Here is a 12,226-nt window from a genome sequence, read left to right as displayed (position 1 = left end):
CAGGGTTTGTGTGGGGACACGGCGGGGTTTGGTGTGGGGACACGGCGGGGTTTGTATGGGGACACGGCGGGGTTTGGTGTGGGGACACAGCGGGGTTTGTGTGGGGGTTTGGTGTGGGGACACGGCGGGGCTCGGTGTGGGGACACGGTGGGGTTTGGTGTGGGGACACGGTGGGGTTTGGTGTGGGGACACGGCAGGGTTCGGTGTGGGGACACGGCGGGGTTTGGTGTGGGGGCTCGGTGTGGGGACACAGCCAGGTTCGGTGTGGGGACACGGCAGTGGTTTGGTGTGGGGACACGGCGGGGCTCGGTGTGGGGACACGGTGGGGTTTGGTGTGGGGACACGGTGGGGTTTGGTGTGGGGACACGGCAGGGTTCGGTGTGGGGGTTTGGTGTGGGGACACGGCGGGGTTTGGTGTGGGGGTTCGGTGTGGGGACACGGCGGGGTTCGGTGTGGGGACACAGTGGAGTTTGGTGTGGGGACACAGCGGGGGTTTGGTGTGGGGACACATTGGGGGTTCAGTGTGGGGACACGGTGGGGGTTTGATGTGGGGGTTTGGTGTGGGGACACGGCAGGGTTCGGTGTGGGGACACGGCGGGGGTTCGGTGTGGGGACACAGCCAGGTTCGGTGTGGGGATGGCTCCACGTTACAGGTGCCAGCTCCACACCTGCACAGCCTCCCCACAGAGCTGGCCGGGTCACCCCACGGCAGGACAAAGCCAGCCCTCTGTGCCCTTACCTGGCCAGGTTCTGTTTCCGCAGCATCTCCTGCTGCCGCGCGAACATCTCTGCCTGTGCCGGCTGCAGGAAGCCGTAACCTGGGGCAGGGAGAGCACCGTGGGTATTATCTCTGCCCCAGGACCCGCTCCCCAGCGGGGAAAAGGGCACCTGAGCTCTGCCTTTCTGCCCCCGGGCCCAGGCAGCCCCCACTGCCAGACACACGCCAGAGCACAGGGCCAGCGAGGAGGAGGGGACAGCCCAAGGGATCTGCTCCTGCGCCCGCACAATCGGCTGCAGCAGTCGTGGGGAGGCACAGAAAACGCGTGCGGGCTGCCTGGCCGCAGGGCACATTGTCACAGGTGTCCCAAGGGTCACCTGAGCACTCACCTGGCGTCTGGCACAGCGCCGAAGGCACCCCGAGGAAGGGAGGTCTCAAGTGGGGCCCCAGGGCGATGTGGGGAGCGTTCTGGGGCGACAGCAGAGGAGGCGGGTGGGATATCTCCCTGCAGGGAACAGAAAATAAAGCCACGATGAAATCCTGCAGGCTCCAGGCCCTGCCTCAGGAAGAACACCTTGGCTGCAGACGAGCTGCAGCCTGCCCCAGAGGCTGCTCTCTGCCCCTCAGCCTCATGCAGAGCTCCTGGAATGGGGAGGGAAAACCAAAAGGGGAAGAAAGCAGCCAGGACTCCACAGGTCCCACACATTTCCCACCTTCCCTTCTGCAGCCTTTCAGTCCAAAGGGATTTTCCCTGCCCGTGAAAGCCCAAAGGGGACAATGAAGATGCTCCATCTGCCCCTCCCCTTATCACATTTGGGTTTCTGCCTCAACTACCTCACACCCGAGGAGGAATTCAGTGTCTGGGGGGCTGCAGAGTGGGTTTGAGGGCACCACTGGCTTGCCTTACAAAAAAAAAAACCCCTGTCCTAGCTGGGCTAAGGGATGACCTTTAATCGTGGAAAGCTGGAAGTGAGGCAGAGGAAAATACAGGAGAGAGATGTGAGCAGGAAGGGCAGTGGGGAGGAATGCTGCTGGAGAAGGGGTGGGTGAAGCCAGGCAGAATGGGCAGAGCAGATGCCAGGGGAAGCTGGGAGAGGCAGGACTGGGTGGTAGGAAGGGGACAAAAGGCCTGGAAAAGAGGCAAGGAGCACTTGCAGCAGGAGGGAAGGCAGAAATAATAATAATAGTAATATTAAAAAAAAAAAAAAAAAAAAGGCAGGAAGGGAATAAGAGCCAAGGTCTCTTCCATTAGTCAAATCTGCCCTGGGAGCCTGCAAGCAAATCTGCTTTCCGGCTGCACGTCTCTTAATTCCTTTTGATGGCCACTTACAACATTATTACCTTCAGCAGGGCATCCAGAGGCAGAGCCAAGTGCAGGGCCGTTTGTTTTCATTTTACACTATCTCCCTGGCAAAACCTGCTCCGGGAGAGGCTGCAGGGCAAGGGAGGGGGAGGCACAAGGTGCCTGTGGCTTTGAAACAAGTGCAGCACATTCAGGGGGGATAACAATGGGAGCATCCTGGGCATCCATGGAGCAGCTCATGGGCATGGAGCAGGTCTTGGGCGTGGATCAGCCCATGGAAATGGAGCAGGTCATGGAAATGGAGCAGGTTATGGAAAGCCAGCCCAAGACCCCTGGGCACAAAGTGGGCAAGGAAATGGACCAGCTCATGGGCATAGATCAGCTCAGGGATCAACTCATGGGCATGGACCACCTCATGGGCATGGACTGCTCCCCACGGAGCAGGTCATGGAAATGGATCACCTCATGGGCATGGACTGCTCCCCACGGAGCAGCTCATGGAAATGGACCACCTCATGGGCATGGACTGCTGCCCATGGAGCAGGTCATGGAAATGGATCACCTCCTGGGCATGGACCAGCTCATGGAAATGGACCACCTCCTGGGCACGGAGCAGCTCACGGACAGCCAGCCCAGGACCCCTGGGCACAGAGTGGGCGAGCAGAGCCCTTCCCAGCTCAGCCCTCTCCCCATTCCGCGCACTCCCGGCTGCTCTTCCCCTCCCGGCCCGCCGGTTTCCCGTGCCCGTCTTTGGCTCTCCTTCCCCTGCTCAGGCCGGCCCGGCTCTCTCTCTCTCCCCGCAGCTAATTGCGGAGCCGGCGGTGTCTGGAGGCGCGGCGCGGATCGATCGGGGGGCTCTTGAAATGTTAATGCCGCCCGTGCGCCGCGCCGCGCTCCGCTGGCAGCTCCAATTAATCTCAGGTAACGCCGCGCTCGACCTTCGCCTCCGAGCCGGGGCAGCAGCCAAGCGATGCTTATGTAATTACACCGTGAAGTGTGTAATCACCTGCCCTAATCCCCGAGGCCTCGCAATTAGCCGGGGCCGCGGTCGTCGGGGGCTGCCAAGTGCTGCTGCCACCCGGGCTGGCCCCCAGGATGAAAAAGGGACAATTAAAGCGGCGTGACGGGGGCTCCGAGGTGTCCGCTCGATCGTAATTAGCTGTAATCATGGGGAGACGAGGCTGGCAGACGCGCCGGTCGTTTTATAAGAAGCAATTTAGGAAATCAAGTCGTTGTTAACCGTGGAGTGGCCGTGCGCTGCTGTGCGCGCCCCGGGGATGCTGCGGGGAAAGGGGATCCCATCCCGCAGGAGCTCCGTGGGCAGCTCAAAAACAAAGCAGCCGCTGGATTGACATCGGGCTGGGCCCCTGGAAGCGGAGTGTGGGATGGGGATCGCTGGGAAGGGAAAGGTTCTCCCTCCCAGTGCTCATCCCGGGCTGGTTTTAGGCTTTCATGTTGTGCTACCGGGCATGACTTTGATCCCTGAGGAATTCACATCTGCTCCAGACGCTGCAGCTCGTTCCCTCAGAGCTTCCCTGCCTTCCCGAGCCTGCTCTGGGCTGGCCTGGAGCAAAAGGGACAAAGCCATCGCTCCTGGATCTGATCCCACTGCCAGGCACAGGGCTGAGCACTGGGATGGAGCAAAGGGACAAGGACAAAGCCACCACCCCTGGAGCCGACCCCGGGAGCACAGCAGGCTGGAGGTGGCAGGAAGAGGGGCTGGCCGGGACACATCAGTCCCACACACCCCTGAAGGTTTAGGAAGCCCAGGGACACGCACTGACACACGCTGTCACCTGCCTGCCCGCCACAGCAGGACACAGAGAGCCCTGGGGCTCCCCAAACACCCACACAAGGCTGCTGCTGGCGAGCAGGGGCTGCCCAAGGTCCCTCAGCTGCCACTGTCACAGCCCTGGGGTCACGGCAGGGAGGCCAGATGGCCAAAAGAGCCAAAAAAAGGCCAAACACTGCACCACTCCTGCTCAGCAGAGACCTCAGCAGGGATGCTCAGAAATATTTGGGGACCAGCCCCTGCCCTGACTTCCCAACCAGCCGGGGAGAGAACTGGGCAAACCCCAGAGTAAAAAGGCCCCTGAAACCCCAACAAAGGCTGCTGTGCTTTCAGACAGCTGAGCACCAAACCCTGCCCCCTGCCTCCTCCTCTCCCAGGTGCCTGCCAGCCCCGAATCCCCCATTAAATTCCTTCCTCCTCTTCCTCCCGGGCTCAGAGGCACAACTGCAGTGCCCCTGCTCTGAGGAGGTGAATTTAGCCCCCGGCAATTACATCTGATAAGCCTTGTCCTTACCTTGCAGAGAGCAGTTCTGTGTTGCTGCACATTCCTCCCCCCTGCTCCCTTTTTTTTTTTCCCTTTTCGCCCCCCTAAAATGCCAGCTGGAGGCTTGTGAGCCGGGTATTAGGGGATTTGCACTGCACGCCGCTAAATTTGATATGTCCTTTAACAGGAGACAAATGCTTCACAAGGCTTAAAAAGTATCGACTTTTCTTTAACAATAAGCGCTAATGGCCTTCAAATAATCAATATTTAAAGTCATTATGGGGGTTACACATTATACTGTTAAAACCAAGGCTTTCACTTTAACCCCATCGTGTCCTCCCCGGCCTGGAGCTCAGTGCAGGCTCCCGGGGAAGGCTCGGAGCACAGGCTGTGACTGGAGATGTGAGAGGGTCAGGAAATGCAGATTGAAACCGGCAAGGCATGGAAATAAATTTAGAACGGATGGAAGAAGAGGGAAGGGAGAGGGGGGGAGGTTGGAAAAGAATGCATGAAAGCTCTGCTTTCTTCTGCTCTGCGTTTGATAGGAAGAGACACTTTAAACCCGAGGTAACAGGCAGGAGGCACAGAGCTCCTCGCTGCTCTGCCATCCCCAGACACTGCCAGCAGGGGAGAATAAATAAAATAAAATCAGAGGCCTCGCTAAAAATGGTGTTTGGGATTTCCAGGCAGGAAAAGAACACGTGCTGCCACTGCCCAGCAGCGAGACCTGGCCACTGAGAGGGGCTGGTTTGTGCTGCCCCCTCCAAATCCAGACTGCTGCTGGAACCAAACTGGTTAAATCGGGTCAGGCTCTTCTTGGCCTTTGCTCTACAGAACATCCAGCCAGGTGGGAACCAGGGAGGGCAAAAATCAGAATATCAGAGCCTTCAGAGAGGAGAGGGGGACACAGGGCTGGGCTGGGTAAGAGCAGGAGGGAGATGAGCCCAGAGAGGGCAGGAGATGAACTCACAGAGGGCAAGAGATGAGCCCAGGGAGGGCAGGAGCTGTGCCCAAGCAGCCAGCAGGGAAAAGGAAAACCTCCCCAAAGCAGGGAGGGGAAGGAATGAAGAACAAACCGTAGCAACAGCAGATGGGAAGCAGAGAATCCGAAAAGGCAGGCTGGGTATTTTGGGCACATCTCTGCTCAGAGGAAGCCTCTGGCTGGCACAGGGTGTCTGTCAGCTCCTGCAGGGGAGGCAGTGGGTGCCTCTCCCACCCCCAGCTCCCTCCTGCCAAGGGGCTGAGCTCCCCAGGACCCTGGGCTGGTGCTGATGGCACTCGGGCTGGCAGCATTCCCTGTGTCCCTCGGCATTCCTGCTGCCTGCCCCACATCCTGGGGGATGAGCTGTGCCCCTGGTGCCAGCTCAGGCAGCACAGAGCCCCTAAATGCCTCCACCAACACCTTCCCCAGCTCCTGCCCTGGCTCTGCCTCTCCCCTGGCACGGGCAGAGCCCCCAGACCCCACACCTCACCCTGCAGCACAAAAACCAACTCCCAGCCCAAAACTGATGCATCAAACTCAGCCAAGAAGCTTCGCCCCACTGCCCACACCCAGCCCTGCCTCAGCTCCTCTCCAACCCTTTCTGTGTGCAGGGCACCAAGGATTTTCCCTCCAGAGGAAATCTTCCCCAGGCTCCACGCAGAGAGAGAAACACCTCGGGGGAAGAAGACGCCAGGCTGAAGGACCCCAGCAGAAGACTGCCAACAAATCCTGGATTTGGCAGCAGCCAAGGAGCAGGATGCAAGCAGCTCTGCAGGGAACAGCCACCTGCCAGCCCTGCAGGAGAGGCAGCAGTTTGGGGATGGGAAGAGCTCCAGGCTGGAGTAGTTACAGTGACACCTTTCAGCTGTACCCTCCTCCTCTTCCAAGTCTTTTTATAACCCCAAACTCGTCTTCCCAAACACACCACCAGGCCCTGGCACTCCAGCATCCGAGCTGAATCCATCTCCAAATCCAGGATCTAGGCAACCAGAACCATGAAACAGAATGAAGTCTCCAGACTGTGGCTGGAAGCTGCTTTTGGCAAGATGTCTCAGTTTCAGTGACTCCTTCCAAGAGATGGAGAAGGGAGCAAAGAGGTGAAGGGACCACAGGAGCTCAGCCCAAGGAAATCCCTGTGTTTGTGTGCCTCATCCCCACAAAGCCAAACCTCCCAGCCTCTTTTGGACCAGCAAAGACATGATGATTAATTAATTAATAACAAATATCTGAGCAAAGCCACCTTCCCAAGTGTCAGCTCAGCCCCTTCCCACCTGGGAAGTGGAGAGCTGCAGGCACAGCTCCCACTGCCTTTGCAGAAACACCTGACAGGTAAAACTGGGTCAGCAGTGGGAGTTTTCCCCTCTCCTGTGCCACACACAAGGGCTGAAGTAGCTGATTGTGGCTGCCCACAAGGCTCAGAGCTGGAATGTGAACACTCCTCACCCCCCTGCACCCTGTTTCTCCTGCTCCTGGGAGACACCAGGAACCCACCTGGGTGTGCCTGGGAAGGTGAGGCACCTTCCTCCCCTGCCTCCTCCTCCTCCTCCTCTGCCAGTGCCCACCTGGACCTTTGGGAATGTCTGTTCCTCCAGGAAAAAGGTGCATGAGGCTGCCCTGAGCACAAACCCAAGGTCACAGGGAATGCACCCACAGGACTTCCCTGCTCTGCAGCACACGGCCACAGCTCCTCCTGGCATTCCCAAAAACACCTGCAGGGACAGCTGGCACAGGGCAGCTCCAGCCAGGTCACTCCTGGCAGGGAGCAGAGGGACACACACTGAGCCTCAGTGGTGCTCAGGGGGCTGCAGACCTCAAATAACAATCCTGAGAGCTGATCCCACACTGGTTTGGGTTGGAAAGGACCTTAAAGGTCACCTCATTCCAAGCCCTGCTCCATCAAACACTCCATTCTGCTCTCCTGCAGCTAAACCTCCCCAAACATTGAACACAACCTCCTTTCAACCTGAGAGCCACTGCAGCAGGGGAAACTGAGGCACTGGGGGGCTCCTGGCTCCCACGGGGATTCCTCTCAGCATCGAGGACAGGTTGTGTGTCCTTGTGTGTCCCTCTCCTGCCAATCCAACTGCTCCTGAGGCTATCTGGAGAACTGACCCAGCAGGAAAAGCTCCAAGAGCCACCTCGTGGCCTTCAGTCCGTGTCCCCTGAGCCAGCCAGCACCTTCCCTGTGCTCTTCCCAAGCCATGGAACCGCTCCTGGCCCAGCCCAGCTCCTGCCCGCCGCTGCCAAACCAACCCCTCTGGGCTTGACGTGCATCTCCCCGCTCACAGCCCTCCTCACTCACAGCCTCCACCTTCCCCTGGACGCTCCTGCAGCAGCCCTGGGGCCGGCCTGGCTCCTCTCCAGCCCACACAGCGCCGGGGAAACGTTCCTGAGAGCGGCTGCAGGAGGCTCCTGCAGCCCCTGCATTCCTCCCAGCTCCGCTCAGGGCCCCGCATTTTCGGGCTGGGTTAGCCAAAGTCCACGCCGTGGGAGGAGAGGGTTTTCCACGCTGCAGCCGGGACGGGAGGAAAGGCAGACGGGATCTCCGAGGCTCTAAAGGGGCTGGGGAAAACTCCGGCCTCAGCACAGGAGAACGCTCCGGGGCGGATGGAGCAGCCTGCTCTGCCCCCACAAAAGCCGGCACAAAAGCCAAGAGAAGTGTGAATGCCGGAGCCTTTCGCTGCTCAGCCCGTGACATCCGAAGCCTTTGCATCCTCACGGCCCCCTCCTGTCCCCGCCAGTGCCTGTCAGGAACGCACGCAGCTTTAATTTAATTTCCCTCTGAAGTTCTTGATTGCAGAGGGAATGGCTCGTGGCACAGAGCAAGATAAATGAGCTCGGATTTCCTGGGGGTGGGGGGAGATCAGCTTTCCAGCACTCCTGGCAGCGGGAGAGGCGAGCTGAGCCTCTTTTCCTAACAAAGAAAACTTCTCTTTCTGTTCCATCTCAGCACTTCTCTCTCCTTCTCTGGGGATGCTACGAAATGCAAACTTCAACACCTTCGCTGGCTCTGTGCCCCGAACAGGTGAGAGTGGCATCTCCAGCACAGGTTTAGGGTCACTCCGGCCTGGCAGTGGCCCCCCAGGATGTGATGCAGATGTGCACGGGCACAGATTTATCCCCTTTCCCATACAGACAGCCCAGATGTGGCAGGAACATCCCCAACACCTGCACAACCCCCAAAGGAGCCGGTCACACCTCGCCCCGGGCACTGCCACCCTGTCCCATGGAATGACACAATCCTAAAGGACACAATCCTAAAGGACACGATCCTGTCCCATGGAATGACACAATCCTAAAGGACACAATCCTAAAGGACACAATCCTAAAGGACACAATCCTGTCCCGTGGAATGACACAATCCTAAAGGACACAATCCTAAAGGACACAATCCTGTCCCATGGAATGACACAATCCTAAAGGACACAATCCTAAAGGCTGGAAAACCCCTTTAAAAATCACCAAATCCCCCCCATGACCGCGGTCACCACCAAACCGTGTCCCCGGTACCTTCTGAACACCTCCAGGCACCCGTGACCCGGGATCCCCCCCGCCGCCCCCGTGAGTGTCCCCAGGGGCCGCAGGGTGTCCCCGGGCGCCGTGACAGCGCCGCGGGGCTCGGTACCTGTCGGGGAAGTGGCTGTCGCGGTGCTGAGGCAGCCCCTGCTTCCTGCGCTGGCTGGAGGAGTTCCCGGCAGAGGGGATGTGCGCTTCCATCGCGCCCGGGGTCCGCGCCGCCGCCGCCGCCGCCACCTCCTGTCGCGCCCGGAGCAGATCTGGGGACAGCCCAGGGAGAGGGAGGATGAGGAGGAGCTGCTGCTGCTGCTGCTGCCGCGCTCCTCGGACAGACACACACACAACACACACACGGACAGACAGAGCTGTCCCCGCTGTCCCCGCGGCTGTCCCCGCTGTCCCCGCGGCTGTCCCCGCGGCTGTCCCCGCTGTCCCCGCGGCTGTCCCCGCTGTCCCCGCGGCTCGGGGACGCCGGGGTGGCGGCTCAGGCCGGCGGGGAGCGGCGGCAGCAGCGGCCCCGGCGTTCAGCCGGCCCCGGAGGCTCCGATCCGCCCCCGCCCGCCCAGGGAGAGTTTTTTGGCAGCGGAGGAAATTGTGCAACTTACGGCAAAACGGGAGGGGGGGGGTGGATTTGGTGTGTTTAATTGCCTTTCCTGCCCGAGGGAGGAGGGGAGGGGAGGAAGGAGCGGAAAAAAAAAAAAAAAAAAAAAAAAAAAAAAAGAAGAAGAAAAAAAAAAAAAAAGGAAAAAAAGAAAAAAAAAAAAAGGAAAGGGAGGGAAGGATGGCAGGAGGGATGGATGGATGGATGCGAGGAGGGCTGGAGGAGAGGAGAGGCATTCCCCAAACTCCCTCTCCCGGTCGGTGCTGAGCTGGCACCTGCCCCGCTCCCGCCGTGTCCCCTGTGCCACCGCCGGGGCTCTGCAGGGCCACACCTGCCGGGCACACGGCGGGGACAGGGGACGGCCGGGCCCGGAGCAGCTGAGGATGGGCCACAGAAGGGACACTGCTCCCGGCCCGAGCACAGCTCTGCCCGGAGAAAACGGCACAGGGAAAGGCACCGCCCTCACTCTGCCTGCACTGCGGCCACAGTGAGCCGTGTCACCCCACGGGGACACCTGGGCAGTGACACCTGGGTGGTGAGTGACACCTGGGCGGTGACACCTGGGTGGTGAGTGACACCTGTGCGGTGACACCTGTGCGGTGACACCTGGGCGGTGACACCTGGGCGGTGAGTGAAAACCTGTGCGGTGACACCTGTGCAGTGACACCTGTGCAGTGACACCTGTGCAGTACAGGGGCTCAGGCTGCCCCCTGGGCACGGACAGTGCAGAACCACCCCAGGGAGCCCCAAGGACAGGTGAAGCAGGTCCACGTGCCCCTGCGCTGAGGGAACAGTGACCAGGACACCTGTGCCAGGTGTGCCGAGGCTTCCCCAGGGGGCTGCTCTGTCCCTCAGTCCCGGTGTGTGTGTGAAATCCCCTGCACACATCCCACAGCCCACGGCAGGACACATCCCCCGCAGCCCAAAGCCCCCTCACACCTCCAGCCTGCCCCAGCCCGCCAAAGGAAACCAAAACCCGGCTGGGGAGAGCAGCCGAGGTGGATTCATCTCCTGAGCACACCTTGGGCAGCATCACCTCCACCAGCGACCCTGCAGAGCCCTCACCTGCACCCAGCAGCACCTCCAGCAGCACATCTGGCTCTTCCCACAGCTGGAAAAGCCACACTGCTGCGGGAGCACTGCACAGCCCTGCTAATCCCATCTCCCTGCATCTTCTGTTTTTTTCCCCCACCAGGCTCTTCTCCCTCAGCTCTGGAAATCCCAGGCACAAAGCTGTGCCCAGCTCCATCGGCCCCAGCACCCAACGTTCTGGTGATGGTCAGGCCTGGAGCGCCACTGCTGCTGTTGCTGCTGGCAGGAAGGGGGACAGCAGTGCCCCAATTGCTGTCCCTGTCCCCACAGCCCCCAGCCGAGGGGACAAACACCGCGGCTGCCGTTCTGAACTGCACAGAGCAGCCCAACGCCATCAGATCCCAGCACCAGCCCGGAGAATTCTCCGAGCCAGGGGACACCGTGCAACCTTCCAGTGTTTATAAATTAATTATCTGCAAAAAAAAACCCGGGGTCACTCCTGATTGCCAGGGCCGCTGTAATTTAGAAGGCTGGCGTGCAGCCAGCGGCAGGAGCCGCATTGATCCTGAATGACCGCAACAACCCCCCCGCACACACCCCCCTCTCCTCTCCCCTTCCCTTCCCCTCCTCCTGTCCCTGCGCCCCCTCCCCACCGCCCAGACCCCCCCGAGGATCTGCTATTTACAATCCTGCGCTCTGACAGTTGGGAAATCAGATTGATTGACAGTGGGACGCTGGCGGATGGAGGTTCCAGGCACGGAGACAGACTGAATTCAGAATGTGGGATGAATGCCACTGGGAGAACGGGGGTGGAGGGAAGGAGAGGGAAGGAGGGGAGAGGGGGGGAGGCTGAAAAGCAATTAAAAAAAAAAAAAAGATTTCTAAATTATTAACATTTTTTAAATTATTAATGTTATTGGTGCCTCCATGTGAGCCCGCAGATAAACTGCGCTTTGTACTGGCACTAATAATTTATATCCCAACCAGAGGCCTGTGGCGTGGAGACAAGCCAAAAATACACCAAGTTTTGTCTTGTCAGTGTTCCCCGAGCGAGGCTGGCTGTGCAGGCTCCTGCTCACCCCCAGAAAACCAGTGTGACCCCTCCCAGAAATAACGCTCAGGAGACAATTGAATCATCACCATTAAAACACTCAAGGTCATGAGCTCTTCTGGCTCTCTGGGGGTGACAGAGCTGTCCCCCAGCACACAGCGGGGACACGGACACGTCCCTGTGTCCAGCAGCCACCCAGGGCTGTCACAGCCCTGCTCACACCCACGGCCTGGGCTGTGTGCTGGCCTCCAGACACCTTCCAGTGCCACCCTTTTGTCACCCTCTGGGCGTGTTCCTCTGGTGCCAGCCCCGTGGCACACTGGGCCGTGCCCCTCAAGCCACCAGGTGAGTTTGCAGGGGCTCTGCAGTGGCTGGCACCGCCCCGGGCAGGTGCATGGGCAGGTGCCACAGGCCGGAGCCACGCTCCCACGGGCACCAGGGCAGGTTTGTGCCGGTCCTTTGCTGCTGCTAAGCAAATCCTTCCTCCACAGGCATCGCCTCCGTGCCCCCAGAGAAGCCAATCCAATCAAAGCGAGTGGAAAAGAAGACAGCCTCTTCATTAACCTAACGAGGAGCCCTGGGGATTCACACTCCACACCGGAGATTCTCCTGCAGCTCTGGCTGATGCTCTGCCGAGGCTGCCCCAGCTCCTGAGCCCCGCACACCTCGGGCAGGGGGAGCACGGGGACAGGTCCTGCCCTTTGGGGACACCCTGGCTCCAGCACCTCTGCCACAGCCCTGCCCGAG

At 59.8% G+C, this 12,226-nt stretch overlaps 1 protein-coding gene across 1 annotated transcript in view; it reads right to left on the bottom strand.

The window, feature by feature from the left end:
- The window catches only part of SAMD11 (sterile alpha motif domain containing 11), a gene marked incomplete at its 5' end in the record, with an annotated part of 64,465 nt that overhangs the window by 9,999 nt on the left and 42,240 nt on the right, over positions 1-12,226 (bottom strand). The window contains 3 exons of the mRNA XM_066340341.1: positions 740-818; positions 1,108-1,223; positions 8,905-9,055. Of these exons, the coding sequence (XP_066196438.1) occupies positions 740-818; positions 1,108-1,223; positions 8,905-9,055 (346 nt within the window). The remainder of the gene's footprint in view (positions 1-739; positions 819-1,107; positions 1,224-8,904; positions 9,056-12,226) is intronic.

Source organism: Sylvia atricapilla, unplaced genomic scaffold, assembly GCF_009819655.1.
Source record: "Sylvia atricapilla isolate bSylAtr1 unplaced genomic scaffold, bSylAtr1.pri scaffold_67_arrow_ctg1, whole genome shotgun sequence".
In the NCBI taxonomy this organism is placed as follows: domain Eukaryota; kingdom Metazoa; phylum Chordata; class Aves; order Passeriformes; family Sylviidae; genus Sylvia; species Sylvia atricapilla.
The sequence above is the reverse complement of the archived record's forward strand: the minus strand, read 5'-3'. Positions and strand labels throughout refer to the sequence as shown.